The 19,940-nt window shown below is 42.2% G+C and overlaps 1 protein-coding gene across 2 annotated transcripts in view; it reads right to left on the bottom strand.

Moving 5' to 3' along the window:
- LOC122565380 (transducin-like enhancer protein 1) overlaps positions 1–19,940 on the bottom strand; it is a 163,900-nt gene that overhangs the window by 27,287 nt on the left and 116,673 nt on the right. For both annotated transcript variants that reach the window (XM_043721297.2, XM_043721295.2), the window contains 6 exons: positions 18,193–18,297; positions 10,454–10,507; positions 7,707–7,865; positions 6,770–6,899; positions 4,563–4,738; positions 1,866–1,942 (listed from right to left, as the gene is read on the bottom strand). In XM_043721297.2, coding sequence (XP_043577232.1) covers positions 1,866–1,942; positions 4,563–4,738; positions 6,770–6,899; positions 7,707–7,865; positions 10,454–10,507; positions 18,193–18,297 — 701 coding nt within the window. The remainder of the gene's footprint in view (positions 1–1,865; positions 1,943–4,562; positions 4,739–6,769; positions 6,900–7,706; positions 7,866–10,453; positions 10,508–18,192; positions 18,298–19,940) is intronic.

Below are 19,940 nucleotides of genomic sequence, written 5' to 3' on the forward strand. Positions count from 1 at the left end.
GACATTTAATGAGATTATGGCTGATGTGAAAACCCTCAACTCCACTTTCCTGTCCATTTCCCATAATCCTCTATTCCATTATAGACTAAAAACCTGTCTAAGCTTTGTTATCTCAATGACTTCATCTCCCAACAGCCCTCTGTGGTAAATAACTCCACAGATTCATTACCACCAGAGAGAAGAAATTCCTCTTCAGCTCTCTTAAATGGCCGACCACTTATTCTGAGATTATGTGTAGGACAGGTAGAGACTAATGATGTTTGCTGTTTGCGGGGGCAGCCCTGTTTAGAAGTTGGAGCCAGGTGTTACAGGAGTAAAGTTCAGGAACACGCCTACATGCAACAGGGTGGGAGAGTTTGGCACGGTTTTCCACAAACAGCAAGTGATTCAATACCAATCGTTGCTTACAATCAAAGGACGATAGATTACTCCATTAAGAAGTGGGGGCAATAGGTCAGTTGTAACTTTTTCTGTTACAGATGAACCATGAACTCAGGGATCAAAAGATTTGGGGAATGGGCAGAAGAGTGGAAAGTTTATGAGCCATGAGCAGGCTTGACAGGCTGTATGGCCTTCTCCTGCTCACTGTTCATCTCATTAAAATGGTGGAATAGGCTTGAGGAGTTAAATATCCTCTTCCTGTCCACATTTCACAGTAATTACCCTTCTGCAATTCATGCAAAATTGGTTAAGCTGCAATTTCACCCTCCCAGTTAAACGTTTAGAAGACTGAGGTCATTGGCCGAGAAAATTAATCAATAACGTCAATGAGGATTGAGACCCATTACTGACCCCGCTTCCTTATTCACACAAAGAAGGCACCTCAAGAATCTTTGGCTATTACCTTTGGCTCTCGGTAAAAACCATTGCAACTGATTGCATTTCTCTCCCTTGGGTCACAGTTGAATCAGAATGCTCGAAATGTTGCTGTTCTAGTAAAAGCTTGGCATGAACTTGCAACCACAAAATCACTCCATCTCTATTATCCTCCACCAATGCCCTAAGCCATCTGCTGCCAAAACTATTGTTGTTGACCCTAACCCTAACCATTACCTCCAAACCAGTCAATCATGTGCTGACCTCCAACCTCCACTGTGAGCTATAACTCAGCTGTAACCCTGTTTCACCGGATGAATCCTATCCTGCAATATCATGCTCTTCAAACATTTCTGATAAACTCCACGTCAGCGCTCCTGAACCTCTGACTCTCCGACACTTGGCTCTCAATCCTCAATGCTGCCAACTTAAAATTCTCTTTCCTCGTATTTCTTGTCCTTCTCCCTCTCCAATAGCATCCCTTCACCCCCATTGCCAATTCTGGCATCTTCCCAGTAACAAAATTTGCTTGTAATATTGTACCATTTTGAAACAGCAATTTGCATAATGTTCATTTGTAACTGCCCTACACAATATAAAATATCAGTAGATGAAACTGTAAGAACCAGCAGCAAAAACAATGTAATTGTGGGAATAAACAGCCATTGTTACATTCTGACCTCTGTCTCACTGTTTCTAACTCACATTAGAGCAAGAACTTTACCAGGCATGACTTCCAATATCTAAGGCACAATTTGTGAAACCATCTAGCTACATGCTGTCCAAACTTCAGGCTCTTAAACTGGTTCTTCTCAAAATCCCGTTTACTGTGGCAAGGGCATAAAGCAATACACAGTCAAATTGGGCTGATAGAGTTGCAATACTGGTGGAACAGATTCAAGGAATTCAATGATTCATACACATATCTATCATTGTATGCAAAGCAAGCCCACCCTTCAGTCACAGCTCCTGAAAGATACAAAGCCACATGTCAGTGAAAAAGCAAACAATCTCTGGCTGGATTCCACTCTCATTCTCACGATACTTACGGTTTTCCTGCAGTCGCTGCGGACAGGCTCCCAGGGAGTCCAGGACCTCGTTTGTGAGAGTGAGGCTCAAATCCAGCCTACACACATCAAAAAAAAAGACACCAGTGTTAAGCCAAGAGAGAACAGGATGCTTTAAATTAGAAAACAGAAACCAGCTTATTCCTGCTTTTAAAAGTAGAATGGCTGAAATGTTTCACTGAAATAAACATTTATTATACTTCTGGTTTGTGTGCGAGCCATAACCTCAGGAGTGGTTGACTAACAATTATTTCTTTCTCCATTACATATCAACACCGATTATTTATGCGCAAAATATCATTTGGTGTTAACTTTCTCTTCCCCCTTCCTTCTAGCATTTTCATCTTGTATTTAAGCTTATCCAATTCTCATTCTCATTACCCAACATGCAACACGTTGTGTCTCCTTCCCTTGTACTTGCTGACTGAAATTGGCTCCCAACAGCTTTATTTGAAAACTCTGATCCTGGCTTACAAATCCATCAACTCGCCCCATCACTGTAACCTTTTCCAATCCTACATTCCCTCAGTGATTTCCAAGTCCCTTTGTTTCTGGCCTCTTCCGATTTTAACTGCTCCTTCGGTGCCTTTAGATCCCAAGCTCTGGAAATCCAAATCCCTCTGTTCCCCAAAATTTCTCCACTCCACTCTCTCCTTGAAACCTCTCACTTTGTCCAAGGTTATTATTCCCCATCCTAATATCTCAAGACAGTCAGAGTCATACGGCATGGAAACAGACCCTTCGGTCAAAGCAGTCCATGCTGACCATGTTCCCAAACTAGTCTCATCTGCCTGTGCTTGGTCCATACCCCTCTAAACTGTCCCTATTCATGAACTTAGCCAAATGTCTTTTAAACATTGTAACCATACCCGCATCCACAATTTCATTTGGAAATTCATTCTGTGCATGAACCACTCTGTGTAAACAAATTGGCCCCGTGTCTTTTTAAATCTTTATCCTCTCACCTTAAAGACCCCTAGTCTTGAAATACCCCAGCCTTGGGAAATGACACCTGTCATTCACCTTATCTATACCCCTCATGAGTTATTTATTCCTTTATAAGGTCAACCTTTAACCTCCTACACTAGAGTGAAAAAATGTCCCAGCCTATTTTTACAACCCATACCGTCCATTCCTGGCAACATCCTGGTAAATCTTTTCTGAACTCTCTCCAATTTAATAATATCCTTCCTAACAACAAGGTGGTCAGAATACCAAGGTCCTGTACAATCTCAACATAACGTCCCAACTCCTATATTCAAAGACATAGACAGAAATTGCTGAAAAAGCTCAGCAGGTCTGGCAGCACCTGTGGAGAGAATTCAGGGTTAACGCTTCAGGTCCAGTGACCCTTCCCGACCCAACATGTGAATTCTGATTTCTCTCCACAGATGCTGGCAGACCTGATGAGCTTCTTCAGCAGTTTCTAATTTTGTCTCTGATTTACAGCACCCGCAGTTCTTTCAGTTCCTGCACTTAAAGGTCTGAGGAAGTTCCTTACATGGCTCCATGTTAAACTTCGATTGCTAATAACTCTCGTGAAGTGGCCTGAGAGGTTTTATGATGCCAAAGATGCTAGATAATTGCGGATTGAGTCCTCATTTACCAATAGAACGACTGTCCTAAAATTTGCTTGTGTCACTTAAACCAGTAAAAACACACAACAGCTCACAGGTTAGCGTGACTCAATTGTCTTTGAGTACGTAGCTCAGTTAAAGCCATGGCTATTAAATACTGGGGGGCAATTTCAAAACCATCTGTGTCTGAACATGAAAACAAAATTGTATTAATTATCAGGGTTTGCAAATCAACACTCAATGCCAACCCCATCCATGCATTTTGATCCATGTTTAAAAGGAAATGAAACATATACTGAGTTCTCCTGCATTGAGGAAGCTACCTAGCAGTTTAAAATCATCACTTAGCAAACCATTTCAGGTACAGATACAGAAGACTGATCCCAATTATGACAAAGGAGTAATCAATTTCAACACATCAAAAATGCTAATCAAGATCTTTCCTGAAAAAATGCTGGTCCTTCAGTGTCATTGGTCCCAAGTGATGGAAGGCCTTTAGAATAAAACCACTTTAAATATGAACTTCATGAGCAATCTGACTCCAGGAGCTTCAGTAAGGCAGGAGGAGGCAATGATCCCTTTAAAACAGGAAGGGCCAAGCTTTTTAGTGTTTGTCAGCCATAAAATGAGGATGTCAACAAACCTTAAGAGATAATGAAGGCTATTTAAAGACAAGCCCCCATTAATTTGCATTCCTCAATGTCTGCTAAGACAAACAGATCTTGGGTTTTCAAATTTCAGGTTGAAATTCATTGGTCAATGAGACAAAGGCCTGTATTAAATCTCCGGGTCCACATATTCCAAAGATATGCCAGTGAACAAGTAGTAAAAGCAACATTAGGTTCAGCCCTAGTCGCAGGTCTTGGACAGGACAGTCCTGGGGATATCTGACATGGACACTGATGCACAAAATGGGGAGTTAAAATGCCAAGCGAAAATATTCTTTGCTGAACAGACACAAAGTCCCGCACCAGGAAAAAAAATGGGCAAACCATCCGAGGGATATTAATCTCCCTTCCTTCTAGTAGCATTGATAACACACAATGCATTTCAAGGATTTTTAAGAACAGTCTGGAGAATATAACACAAGAGCACAGCTTACCACAGAGGAGCGTCCAAATGTGGAGGCCGAGGCTCCACCATTGAGTTGAGGGGAAGCGAAGTGTAAACCTGCGTATGCATTGGCACCAGCAATCCCCCCATTGACTGCAGTGTGGACCATTCCGAATGGAACAGGGAAAGCACCCTGTACAGACAGAGGTGTTTTTAACCCCAATGCTAAAGGAAAGAAAAGTGCAAAATTTAAGTTTTATATATTTTAAGTTTTATACTGTTACCTCACACAAGCACAAAACATGAACCAAACGTCATTCCTTCACTATTACTGGATCGAAGTGCAGGACCCCCCTTTCACACAAGCACTGCAGGTGTCTCTACACCCAATGGACCATTGCAGTTCAAGAAAACTACTTGCCATTGCCTCTTCAAGGGCAATAAGGGGATGGGCAGTAAATGCTGGTCCATCAGCGAGTCTTTGATTTGTTTCAGAACATTAATAACTCAAAAAGCAAATCACAAGAATGTGGTATTATAGGATGATTAAAACAAAAACAAAGATCTATTCTCTACAAATCCAATTCAGTTTAAATGGTTAACCTTTAAGAACACAAGAGGTGAGAGCAGGAGCAGGGTGATATGGTCACACTGAGCCTGCTTTACCTGCCATCAATATCAACCTGGCTGCTCTTCACTTTGCAACCTGATTCCCCCCACCCACATGAGAGTCACTGGAGAGCTGTTTGTAAAAACGCAGTTTCACCCACCCACCATGAGAATTACACAGTAGGAGGAAGTGACTCCACAAGGTGAGAATAATACTTACAACAAAGTTGATGTTTCCAAACAGCAGAAGAGTGAGATTAATTGGGAATCTCTTACAAAAGCCAGCACCGGTATAACCGACTGAATAGTTCTATTATGCAGCCTTTACAAGTACCTGGTTCAAGGGGACTCAGTGAACCTGAGGGGGGGGGGGGGGGGGAACTCTCTTTTTGTAAATGGGTCCTATGGAAAGCTTTACAAAACCACCACGTCGGGTGATTCAGATTCACTTCACTTGGCTCCCAATTCTCACCTGGTGGAAACATGACTGATAAGGCAAACAGGGTAATGGGTTTCCAAAAGGGACCAACAACAATGGCTCCTCTACATTGCCAATGGGCATAAACCACCCAAGAGACAAACTGGCTGCCCATAGCAACAGCCCCTTGCTAAGATGTCCAGAGATCTGAAAAGAGACCATGCAGTTCACCAAACAAGTCCTGTGCAGCAAAGGAATGTTAGAGGGAACACAGAACATGGGCAATGGTGTGTTACTGAGTGACTGGGTTTTACCTTTTCCTGATATGGTAACACTTCTATTATCCCTGGTACCATAAGGCGTGGACAATGTAGTGTGAGAAGATCCAAGAAATATGTTTTATAGCTGGCTATTACATGCAATTATTACATTCTCTGTCTGGGCCCATATTAAGCTATTCAGTGACATGTCATGCTTCAAGGCATCAGAGTCAGAAAGTATGGTGCTGGAAAAGCACAGCTGGTCAGGCAACATCCAAGGAGCAGGACGTCGATGTTTCCAGCATTCCTGATGAAGAGCTTATGCCCGAAACGTCGACTCTCCTGCTCCTCGGATGCTGGCGGCTGTGCTTTTCCAGCGCCACACTCTTCGACTCTGATCTTCAGCATAAGCAGTCCTCACTTTCTTCAGGGGATCAGAGTTAAGATTGAGTCTGACACCCTTATGCCCTTTGGTCACATGCTATGGTACAATGATAATATTGTTGAAACTTTATTGCTGGAACAGCACAGCAGGTCAGGCAGCATCCAGGGAACAGGAGATTCGACGTTTCGGGCACAGGCCCTTCTTCTTTCGGCCTGTGCCCGAAACGTCGAATCTCCTGTTCCCTGGATGCTGCCTGACCTGCTGTGCTGTTCCAGCAATAAAGTTTCAACTTTGATCTCCAGCATCTGCAGACCTCACTTTCTCCTACAATGATAATATCATGAGCATGTCTTTTAAAGGTACCCTGACACTGACTGTGAGACTTAACGCAATATTGAGAGGGGCCGGAGGTCTAGATGGATGCAGCCTGACCTCCAACTCTGACAGCAGTTACAAGGTACACAGGGTTTTTCAAATGCAATTGGAAGCGCTTAAATTGCACACCTTTAATTCAAAGAAAGGTCTTTGTAGCTACAGGCTTTTTATTGAAAATCTAACATCTTCAGCAAATAACAAGGAGTTACCTAAAGGATCAGCCCCAGTTTTGCTCGAGGCTGAGCAGAGTTGTGATGTCCCACTCGTGCCTGGGGTTGCAGAATCCCCCCGCGATGATGGTATATTCGACTTCAGACTAGGTGTACTGGATTTCTCATTCTGGAAACAGGAACACAAATAGCAGCTTAGGATGGCTTGTAAACTGAACCCGGGACTTATTTCACACCAATCATGACAACAGCACTTTACAAAGTGCTTCACATCAAGGCTTTTTCTCATAGGCTTCTTTTTAGCTACACACAGTGGGGAAGGAGCGATGCATTCTGCTCCCGGTGCTGTTGCCGTTAAGACTCAGCAATCAGAGAACGATGGGTTCTCTGGACTCAACATTTTGAGTCCAGTGACTCTTTATCAGAACCATGACTCGAAGCATTCAGTCTGCTTTCATCCCACAGATGCAGCCAGACCCGCTGGGTTTCTCTAGAGAATGAGGAGATATGGATTTGAGCAACAAAGAGTGAGAGAGAGTGTGGGCAGGAGGTTGTGCAGAAGAGCGGGGGGGGGAAGGAAGCAATGAAGAGCAATAGATAGAGAGAGAAAGAGGTTGATACAGAGATAGAGAGAGAGAAGAGAGACAGAGATAGATAGAGAAAGCAATAAATAGAGAGAGAGAGTGATAGAGAGAGAAAGACAGAGATAGAGATAGAGAGAGACATGTAAATAGATGAATAGAGAAATGGAAGAGAGAGATAAATAGAGATAGACAGATAAGTAGAGATGAGAGAGATAAATAGAGAGAGAGAAAGAGAGAGAGAGAGAGAGACAGAACCAGAGAGCATCATGACTTATTTGAGATTACACCGCGAACTGAATCACACTTCAGATGAAACTTTAACCAATCAAATTCAGCCACGTTGGACATGTGAGCAAATGAAGAGAATTAAGAAAAAGGGAAGAAGTGCTTACCACAGCTGGGTCTTTACTCTTTAGTGGTGGAGGAGGAGTGCTACTAGTGGAAACTAAAGAGCTGGGACTATTCACTTGGTTCTTCCTCCTCACATGCAGTTTGTCTAATCCATTTTCATGTGTTGCTTGAGAAGGACTGCTGTGAGGTGATGAAGGTTCCTAAAATAGGCAACACTGCATTGTTAATCGACAGCAGGAGACAAGGACATCTGATGTGAAAACAAATACTTGCAACCTTCAGTTTGGACAGATTGGGATGACCTGAATTGAGTCATTGGACAGAGTACTACAATAGACAACAATGCATGTTGACTTTGTGGGGAGGGTGCAACAGTGTGAAAGGGGAAGGGAGGAGGGACAGACATAGATAGAGACAGCGACTCTTCATGAAAAGTTTCTGTTTAACAATTCTGGACAAGGAGGGACGCAGCTGTAATGTAGACAGTTGAAATGCATATTGTCTCTCGTCATCAATCCACATCATTGTTTGGAGAGGTAAAGGAATAGATAGAACCACATCCCACCATTAGATAGTGTCTTCTACCAAGGAAGGCCGGTACAGGAAAATAGAGGGCTCTCTCATTTCTGATGACAAAATAACCGAGACTTTCCAGGATTCATAGGAGTGTGTCAGGGTCATGGTGCAGAGCTGCTGTTTAGGAACAAAAGGGCAAGGAAAGAGGAAGAATGTGTGGAACTGAAATTGATTGAATTGACAATAAGTCAGGACATGACGGTAGAAGAGGATTGGAGTATAGCAGATCAGGGAGCAGCATTTGGAACAGACCAGGTCTGGTTTTGAGTGACAAGTGGGGCTGCCTGCATGATTGTGACGTTGCTCTGAATTGCACTGGAAAGGGATGCAATTGGTTGCACAACAGAAGTAGACAGCATCACTACAGTTCAAATTGACATTAGGCTTTTAATAAACACATTTCCTAAAGGCATGAGATAACTTGGGTTCGAGGATTTTTGTTTTTAGTAAAAGCATCAAAGCTTTCTCATTTATTCGATAAATCATACTTTACCCTGTGCTGTTAGTTGGACAAAGTCAGAAGTCACACGACACCAGGTTATAGTCCAACAGGTTTATTTAAAATCACAAACTCTCAAAGCGCTGCTTCTTCATCAGGTGACACCTGCTCATCAGCACTCCAAAAACTTGTGATTTTAAATAAACCTGTTGGACTATAACCCGGTGTCATGTGACTTCTGACTTTGTCCACCCCAGTCCACACCGGCACCTCCACCGGTTAAGTATCTTTTCTGATTCCAGCCTTTGGAACAGAGCCAGAGGATGACCTGATCTGCATGAGAATAAAGCCAATTTTCTCTTTATAGCATGGAGATGGAAATTGCTGATCATTAACTGATCTCATAAGGTGATCTGAAACACTTGCTGCCAAAGTACAAGTGTTATCTGTCAATGCCAAACATTGGCCTGCTCATTAGCAAAACGTATAAAAGACCTCCGTCTGCCCCTCCGCTATCTGGCTATGTCACCCAAAAAGGGCTTTCACAGTGTGAGGAGTCATAGAGATGTACAGCATGGAAACAGACCCTTCGGTCCAACCCGTCCATGCCGACCAGATATCCCAACCCAATCTAGTCCCATTTTCCCGCACTTGGCCCAAATCCCTCCAAACCCTTCCCATTCATATACCTTTTAAATGCTGCAATTGTACCAGCCTCCAACATTCCTCTGTCAGCTCATCCCATACACACACCACCCTATGCATGAAAAGTTGCCCCTTAGGTCTCTTTTATATCTTTCCCCTCTCACCTTAAACCTATGCCCTCTAGTTCTGGATTCTCCCACACCAGAGAAAAGACTTTGTCTATTTATCCTATCCATGCCCCTCATGATTTTGTAAACCTCTATAAGGTCACCCCTCAGCCTCCGACGCTCTAGGGAAGACAGCCCCAGCCTGTTCAGCCTCTCTCTATAGCTCAAATCCTCCAACCCTGGCAACATCCTTGTAAATCTTTTCTGAACCCTTTCAAGTTTCACAACATCCTTCAATAGGAAGGAGACCAGAATTGCACGCAATATCCCAAAAGCAGCATAACTAACGTCCTGTACAGCCGCAACATGACCTTCCAACTCCTATACTCAATACTCTGACCCATAAAGGAAAGCATACCAAACATCTTCTTCACTATCCTATCTACCTGAGATTCCGTTTTCAAAGAACTATGAACCTGCACTCCAAGGTCTCTTTGTTCAGCAACCCTCCCTAGGACCTTACCATTAAGTGTATAAGTCTTGCTAAGATTTGCTTTACCAAAATACAGCACCTCGCATTTATCTAATTTAAACTACAGCTGCCACTCTTCAGCCCATTGGCCCATCTGATCAAGACCCCATTGCAATCTGAGGTAACCTTCTTTGCTGTCCACGACACCTCCAATTTTGGTGTCATCTGCAAACTTACTAACTGTACCTCCTATGTTCACATCCAAATCATTTGTATATATCGTTAGAGACTGAAGGGGAAAAATGCAGTCAAAATTAATCAGAGTAAGTATTTTTAATGATTTGAGATTGTTCCTATTGGTAGATTTGCTTCATTGCTCATAGTTGGTCTAATTTGTTGCCATTTTATGAATACCCAAGTTGAACAAACTGCAGCTCCAGAACATAAGCATTTTCATATTTATACAAAAGCAGCAAAAAGGAAAGCAAAATGGATTGCCATAAAGCTCTTAAAATGTTAAAACCCTGGTCTTGCAAACATTTAACTGACCTCGTTAGAAACATCAACCACAAGATTATCATCACTCTTGTCTTCATCACTGTCCTGTTAACAAGGGGGAAAGAAAAACATTACAACTCTTTTACTGGAGGTACTTGGTTGATGTTCTTGTTATTTCTATCCTGTAGCGATCGATTAAATGTCAATACATTGTCCAATACAAGATAGATCAATAAGTGACCTCAGTCATCACCAACAATTAGTGTAATGGTTGCATTTAAATCAAGTACAAGTGTGCTGTTATCCATTAGGGCAGAAGAATAAAAGACAACATATCTAAATGGAGATAAATCTCAAAATGCTTCAGTGCAGAGGGATCTGGGTGTCCTTGTGCATGAATTGCCAAACGCTCATATGCAGGTAATATGGGCAAATGGAATTTTAGCATTTATTGTTAAAGGAAAGGAGTATAAAAATTGGGAAGTGTTGCTGCATTGGGAAAAGGTTTTGGTGAGGCCATAACGGAGCACCGTGTACAATTTTGGTTCTATTACTCAAGGAAGCATGCAATGACATCTGATGCAGTTCGGAGAACATTCATGAGATTAATTCCAGAAATGAAGAGTTTGTTTTATGAAGACAGATTGAGCAGTTTAAACCTATAACTGCTAGACTTCAGAAGAATGAGAGATTGAGCTAATGTACATATGATGCTAAAGGGGATTGATAAAGTAGATGCAGAGCAGGTGTTTCTCCTTGTGCAGCAAGCTAGAACAAGAGATCATAATTTCAGCTGGGAAGCTGTAGCAGCTTTAAGACAGAGATGAGGAGGAATCATTCCTCTCAGAAGAATTGTGAATTTGTGGAATTCACTCTTCCAGAGTGCAGAAAATGCTGGGACACTTAAATTTAGAGAGGAGAGAGAAAGATTTATAATTAGTAACAGGCTAACGGGTCATCTGGAGCAGGTAGGAAAATGGAGTTGAGCCCAGATAATATGAACGTTGATTCTATTAAATGTAAAAGCAGATTCAATGTGCTGAATTGCCTACTTGTACTCCTAGTTCCTATGTTGTTAAGTAGAACATTAAGGTCTTCAGTTAAAGCCCTGAAACGAGTTCCTTCTGTATCTGATCAAAGGAAGAGCATACTCTGCAAGAAACATAGGAACAGGAGGAGGCCATTCATCCCACTGAATCTACTCCACCATTTAATATGACATTGGCAGCTCAGAAACTTCATTACCTTTTACCCCTGCAACTCCCACATCCCTTCACACTACTGATTATCAAAAACTTAACAACTTCAACTTGAACATACTCAGAAACACCGCTTCCACAGCCCTCGAAGGCAGACAATTCCAACGGTTGACTACCCTCCGAGTAAAGAAGAAATTGCTTCACATCTCAGTTCTAAAAGGCATCTCCTTTATTTTTAAACTGTCTCCCCTAGTTCTAGACTCCCCAGCCATTTTGGTCATCGAGTTATTCAAGCTTTAGAACTCACACGCAGGAAGTACAAGGTTTGCACTGAGCTGTGATAATCCCTGAAGCTCACTGAACACAGGCTTCACTTAGCAAGTCTGTCCACTTAGATTCAATGATTCATAGAGATGTACAGACCGGAAACAGACCCTTCAGTCCAACTTGGCCATGCCGACCAGTTATCCCAACTCAATCTAGTCCCACCTGCCAGCACCCAGCCCATACCCCTCCAAACCCTTCCTATTCATATACCCAGTCAGATGCCTTTTAAATGCTGCAATTGTACCAGCCTCAACCACTTCCTCTGGCTGCATATTCCATACACATACCACCCTCTGCATGAAAACATTGCCCCTTAGGTTTCTTTCATATATTTCCCCTCTCACCAAGGGCATTTGATATGTGAAAATATTTCACAAAGGCAAAGGAAACCATTCACTCAAGACTATCGTGTGAATTTACACTGTATGAAATGGAAAAAGGAGGGAGAACATTTAGTAGATGCTAATGTCGAGTGTAGTATTGTGATCATGTACGGAATAACATTTATAAAAAGCTGACCGTTAGAAAAGGAAAGGGAGAGAATAAACACTTATTAATTAAGTGCAGACGTCCTAACTATTCGGACAGACATCTGAACAGCCAGAAAGAATACGTAGCTAACACTAAGCACCCAAAGAAACGGAATGAGTAGCAACTAGATACAATCTAAGTAATCATCATTGCAATGTCAAAGGTGAAAATAAAACAACTTTTAAAAAATTTCTAGTCTATTAGTTGTGTTGCTGAGATGCCTCAGCAGCTGTAAATGGTTTTGAAATATCCAGTGGCTGCATGTGAAGGGCTCAATATGAAAGTCTTCCTTTCCAGTTCTTAACTTTCCTTTATCCTAGTCACAGAAAACCACTCCCTGTAGCACCAGTGCTCATTTAGTCTTCCACGCACACCGACCACACACAAAGCTTCTTCGAGTGATCCGGCCAATACTGAGCCAGACTGTAGACAACTTGATTCATTTTTTTCATTCTAGCTCCACTGTCACTTCAGGTCAGAGTGCCTGAACTCATTTCTCTCTGCTCTCTGTTGTAACGCACCAGGCTGGGCTGCATTCAAGAACAATTTCTTGAGGACCAAGGGGCACAAAACCACATTGTGTTTTTCCTTTTTAAATTTAAAGATAGTGGTCGGGAGGGGTTGTCTTAATTATTGTGGCTGAACTGCAAAACATACAATAAAATCTACACACACTTGAATATCAAAGGAATATTCAAGAATAGAACAGAATAGGAATAGAATTAAAATTAGAACAGAAAACTAAAAATGGAGACACAAAATCCAATAACAGATTTGCCACTTTAACTCAATACTGCAGTGAAGTATTCTGCAAATGAAGATGCAGGGATAGTGACAAAGATCAGGTAGTTTAATCATGATGAAAGTAATATCCATGGCTGGACTTACTGCAGTAAAGAAGTTACTAAGGGGAGACTGGAATACATGTGTACAAAAAAAGAGTGAAGGATTTGTGAAAGTAATTGGTAAGAATATATCTCCAGTCAATTCGTAATGAGGGTTCTAACTCAGGATTAGCAATATGAAAGTGGTGAGGATTTGATAAACAGGAAAGGCCAGGTAAAAAGACATCTAAATGGCTCTTTTCAAAACAAAACTCAACCCATCAGTAACTATCGCTGTTGGGAAGAAATGGAGCAAACACTTCAGGACAGCAGAAATAGAAAATGTGAGTGGAACAGAATTGAAATGATGCCTCCTATGGTCTCACTTGAAATTCTGGAGTAAGACTGACAAATCAGGCAAACTACAACCATTTTGAATTTACATAGCACCTTTGAAACAGAAGCTGTCTTCCCAAAATGAAACAAAGTATCAAGGATGCTGGAGATCTGAGGCAAAAACAAAAATTAGTGGCGAAACTCAGCAAGTCTGGCAGCATCTGTGGGGAGAAAGCAGAATTGATGTTTTGAATCCAGTGATTATTTTTTGTCAGCTCTGTTTTCTCCCCACAGATGCTGCTAGACCTGCTGAGTTTCACCAGTAATTTCTGTGTAAATCTTGCCAAGATGCTTTATAGGAGCAGAAATTTGACAGCAAACAACAAAAGATCAGGACAGGAGTACACTCTTGGTCAAAGAGATAAATAAGTGTCAAAGGAGGAGAGGGATAGAGTGATAGCAAGGTTAAGGGGCATGACATGCAACACAAGAAAGATATTCACTTTCAGAAGGCTCACAAACCCCCATGGCTACAGTTGCAATAAAAATGTGTTTAAAGGAAAATTACAATGGCCCATCTCTTAAAACAGGGATACTACAGCACGTATGTGCAACCTGACTAGACATTCAGTTCACCACCTAAGTTAAAGTATATTACATGGACATCTGAACTTGCATCAGTATCAAATTATGGTGAGAATTTGCAAAAAAAAAAGCTCTGCATTGCAAAGAGAAACATTAAAATGAATATTTCACAAAGGACTGTTTATACAATGAGCAAAACCTGTGGTGAACTTTCTAAAACATTAGTTTAACCTCATCTGGAGAAGTGCCCACAACTCTGGGCTCAAATTTTAAAAAGGATGTGAAGGCATTAGTGAGAGTACAATAAAATTTAAGAAGGTCCAGGGATGAGAGGCTTCAGTTACATGGGACAGAAAAGGAGAGGCAAGGGCCATTTTCATCTGATGATAGAATGTTGAGAGGAGATTTAATACAGATGTTCAAATTCATGAAGTGTCTGATCATAGTAGATAGGGTCACTAGTAGATAGGATTGGTCCACTTAGGAAGAAAGGTCAAGGACCAAGGGAAGCCAATTTAAAGAAGATTGGCAATACAACCAAAGGCTACTTGAGAAAAATCATTTTCTTTTCCCCCCGACATAGCGAGTGATTAGGATCTGAAGAGAATCAGCCAGAGAGTGTCTGGTAGAGACAGATTCAATCACAGCTTTCAAAGGGGAATTCAATAACTATCAGAAGAGAAACTTTGCAAGTTATGGGGAATAGGACACAGCACGAGACTACTCAAGTTGGTCTCACAGACAGCCAGCACAGATGTGACAGGCTGAATGTTGTGCTGTAACCATTCTCTGATTCTATATGGAAGTCAAAAGCAGGTGTAGAAAAGAGCACTATATTTCATGGCATTGTGATGTGTGTTTTTCAGCGGCGTTTATAACACACTTTACTCACAAGATGGCAGTGCAGAACTATTTATCTGCAGCCGGATAACTGTACGGTAGAGTTTGTATTCATGAGCAGCACAACTAGATCGCTGCAAGCAAATGCACTATTTATTTTTTAACTTTTACTCTAACCTCAGTTGCAGGTTTCTCACGCCCCCTTCTCCAAACTCGAGCAGTCTGTAAAAGCAGACATGCGATGAAGTCACTTTACTGCGACACAACTGAAGCAACACTGAGCAAGCACTCTGCTCCCACACCCACAAAGTTCAGACTCACTCAGAGTGGAATCAGCAATCGGTCAGAAAGAGCGCTACCTTACACAGCTCCTTCAGGCACAACCAGATAGATATCTTCCTTCAGTTCAATTGAGGAATTTGAGAGGGCACTGGATGAATATGTAAATGGGAATAATGTACAAGGGTATGGGTAAAATGCAGGAATATGGCATTAAGTCAGGTTGGTCTTTTGGTGAGCCAGTGCTGACAGGACAGGCCAAATAGCCTCGTTTTGTGCTGTAACACGTCAGTGAAAGTATATGATTCCAGGTATTATTCCACACTGCATCCAAACTCTCATCCAAGTAGTTGTTGCCTATAATTTATGCACTATCTATAATTACATAAACACATTTTTAGCCAAGGTCACCAAACGGTGATCAAGCGCAGGGAGGATGGACATCAAGGGATGGCTTAATTTATGACACTCAAATCGCACTTTAAGTGATTTCCTTTGAAGAATGTTCTCTCTTTAACAAAACAAAGAATTGACTAAGCGATGAACAAAGTACAAATTGGAAACAATTTGACCATTTAGCTGCAAGGAACAACAGGGGCAAGGAAGAGAGGTCCAGAAAAGTTCAATCACATAAGAGGCATGATGGTTACTTCCTAGTGACGGCATTCAAGCACATAATAGAAAAGAGAAGTGAAAGTCAAAAAGACAAGGGCAAGGGTCACAGGCAGCAAAAACAAGTGAGGGACCATGTCAAATCAGAGCATAGCAAATTTCACACAGGATCAAAAGTCCATCTCTTTGAGGAGGTCTTCTCATTTTGTCCAGATGTTTCAAAACATTAAAACAAGACAGTGAATAGATCATGTCAGGTACGTCATTGGGCAACGTGAAATATAGTGTTTTATGGGCTCCCTGATACCACAAATGAAATCATTTTCAATTGATCAAATCACCAAGTCACAGTCCTGCATCGAATCAGTTCAGTGGGAAAAGAGAAAGAGTGTACAGTAATAGTGGTTTCAGATCTACTTCACAAACCATGCTGATCATAATCTATTACCTTATTAAAATGTGACAATAAAAATGTTCATGCAATATTTGTTTATCAACTAAAGCTGTTCAACTGTGAGATATGGTTGTGATCCCTCTGACAGATGGAATGTAAATTGGGACTGGGAGATTTAGAGGAAGAGCAAGCACCTCAATAGATCAAACAAAGTTTATAATCCTTTAGATTACATATGAGCTTTATTAAATGGCATTGACGGGCAAGCGACTTATCTTTTTATGGCATTGGAAGGGTTAAGGGTAGAATGGCCATGAGATAGAGTGAGAGAGAGCACAAGACAGGGAGCACAAGGAGAGGCAGGCAGTGCAAGAAAGGGGAGGGGGTAGAAGGGAACAGGGTGCCTAGGTGGGGAGATAAATAGAGAGGAGGTGGTAGTGGAAGGGAGGAAATGCAAAACGGGGGTATGGGGAGAACAGGGAGCTATGAGGTAAGGGCATAAGGTTTATAGGTGAGAACGGGGGTAGAGGAGCACAAGGATGGATGGACGGACAGACGGGTGCACACACGGTGAGTGGTGAAGTTTTCAGTATATTCTACACCACGGCAGACAGATTACTGATGAAAGGACTTTGGGGGGGGGGGGGGGGGAGGGAGGAGTTGCAGGCAAGGGTTTCTGCAGGAGTTCAGTCATGACTCTATGGAATGGTGGAGCTGCGGTGGGAGTCTGTATGGTCTTTTAACCCTGGTTCCTTTATGTTTCAGTTATGTTTTTATGACTGAGAAGGCAGTGAACTGACCTAATACACTTAAAATAGGACATTAAAGCATCTTCTGAATTATCCGTGTGTGAAATTGGTTAGTGGTAATCACGAGAATAATGATGGACAGGAAAGAGTCTCCATCCCGCCTGGCTCACTGTCCTATGAAAGTTTGCATATCAGATTCATGATGGAATTTGTGGTTTCAAAGTCTGAGTTTTTTTTGGGTCGAGCCTGAACTAATAGGGAAACCAACCGAATCTTCAGGTTTCTAGGGAAAACTGAAACTGGTTCAAAGCACATAAAAAGACATCGCCACCCTAAGATTTGGATAAACCAGTGCTGCAGAGCAAGACAGGCTGAAGGAATACAAAGGCTGGATCTAGAAACAAAGATAAAGGAAAATGAGGTTACTTCACTTATTTCAGAATGAGTGGATTGGCCAACACCAGCCAGGCTGTGCCCGGTTATTGGTGAGGGTTCATATGAAAGTGTTTCTGCTGGATTCCCACCAGCAAAACCATCATGGTCAGAGCTGAGAAGGTCCTGCACCAGTTCGCCATTTCAACAAAGATTGAGCCTCCGGAACTGGGTATGGGAGGGTGCTGCTGTTATTTGAGGATGATGGTTAAAACCTTCAACAGAAGGAGCCAGAATTCTACTTGAGGAATTTCAGACTTTTGAAGGACTAATATGCCTGAAATTAGTGCAATTTGTGCTAAAGTAGACTGCCAGTAAATCAGGGAGAGCTATCTGCTATTTAGTGTGCATTTTCTCATTTCTATTGACCACAATTTCATTGAGTAATGTTTAACAATCAAACCAAAATCAATGTAAAGTTGAGCAAACATTTAGAAAAGAATGTATTCTTGTCCATGGAAGAATTTGGTAGATTTGGTTCTTTGGGTTTACTGGTCTCCACGGGAATGATAACAGACACTACACACGCTTGCACCCCAGGAATAAAAGTTTGCGACAGCCTGGATTAAGCAAGATTAAAGTTTAAAATCCCCAGCTGGTCTGAGGGATGGGGAGAGAAAAGTGAGGCAAGGGAAGCAGCGATGTTGGAGAAAGACCCAAAATAGGAAGCAAGTAGACTTACATAATCATTCACCGAATCTCGTTCCTCTGTCTTCTTCTTCTTTAGATGGTTGGGGTATTCAGTGGAGTTCCTTGGTTTGTCTCCATTGGATGAATGTACAGAGCTCTGTGAGACAAAATGGAGGGAGGTGGTGTTGGAAAGGGAGGAATTACGTGCAGATAGTTTTGGCTGCTATTCACACAAGTAAAGAATTTCAAGTGAAATCTTTTGTCAGCAACTCAACCCACAGCCAGTAATGAAACACGCACATTTCAGCCCTGCACAGGCAACGGTTCAAATCTCGCTGTTGGAATGTAGCTAAAGGAAAGTGATTTGCAATTTTGAATTTTGCGCTGACCCCTCCAATCGTTTTCTGATCAAATTCTTACAATTCAGAAGACTCTCCAAATCTATTTCCTCTCTTTGAAAAAGGTTGCTCAATCAGTTACACCTCTCCCACCCCCAAACACTTGCTCCCAGAGGCTTGCATTTTTCTTCCGTACAACTTTTCATCCAATTCTCTCCTCCGTCACCATTTAAAGGGTACCCAACTCCTGAGGGCATTAGCCTTTTTACCACAAATGCTGGCAGCCTTCCCAGACCTGAAAGTGTTTGTTTTCAGATTAAAAATTGTCAGGCATCAAGGGTTTAGGTTTCCAGTCCAACTGTAACTGGTCAGTAAAATACAGTCCAGCGCTACATTTTCTGACTATGGGAGGCAGTAAAATTGAGACTGATTTCTGACCTAGCCTGAAGTGCTGTGTATACAGTAGCCTGCTAAGACTCACTGGAAAGAACTGTACCCAGTCTAGTTGACGAGTTCAGCTGTCGTTTGTAATGTCATGGAATCATTAGGACAGAGGAGTCAGCTATTCAGCCCATCGATCCTGTACCAGCTGTATGAAGAATATATGGGGGGGCCAGGTAAGTGAAAGCGTCCTGTTTCTCTTTCGTTAGTGCCTTGGAACTTTTGATGTCTAATCATATTGTCAAACAGCATCAACTGAACAGCAGGTTCTGTAACATCACAGCACCAAAGCCTGCCTACCATTGAGAAGGCTCTGGTCAGAAGAATGTTCTAGAATATTCTAACTCGCCTGGGCAGGTGCTGCTCCAACAACTTTCAAGAAGCTCACAGAGTCCTTACAGTGCAGAAAGAGGCCATTCCGCCCATCGAGTCTGCACCGACCCTCTGAAGGGCATCTCACCCAGACCCCGCAACCTACTCTAAACCCCATCTGTGTTTATCATGGTTAATCCACCTAATCCAGGGGGAGAATGTGCAAACTCCACATAGACAGTCACCAGAAGCTGCTGTCAGGTTCTCTGGTCTAACCTTTCAAACTGGCACTCAGCCAAGCATTGAAAAGGCGCTCTGTACTAACATTGACAGCACAGAGCTTGATTAAAACACATTTCTTTCACTCACTCCGACACCATTTTCCTGGTCCCTGGCACTGTGAGGCAGCAGTGCTAATTGCCATGCCACCCTACCAACAGTATCCAGGACCAAGAAACCTGACCAATTGGTACGCCAGCCACGACTTTTAACATTCACTCCCTCTACCACCGCCTAAGAGTGGCAAGAGTGTGTACCATCGACAAGATGCAATAACTCACCAAGGCTCCTCCAAAGGCATTCTCCAAACCTCATGAACCCTACCACTGAGAGTATGGGTCCTCAGGAGATAGCATCAATATTGTAATCTGCCTCCCCACTCCTTTAAAAAGCTGTTCTATGCATGCACAGCACCATTAAAATGAGTAGG

The sequence above is a fragment of the Chiloscyllium plagiosum genome, unplaced genomic scaffold, assembly GCF_037043375.1.
Source record: "Chiloscyllium plagiosum isolate Xiang-an unplaced genomic scaffold, Cpla_swu_hap1 HiC_scaffold_28, whole genome shotgun sequence".
Taxonomy (NCBI): domain Eukaryota; kingdom Metazoa; phylum Chordata; class Chondrichthyes; order Orectolobiformes; family Hemiscylliidae; genus Chiloscyllium; species Chiloscyllium plagiosum.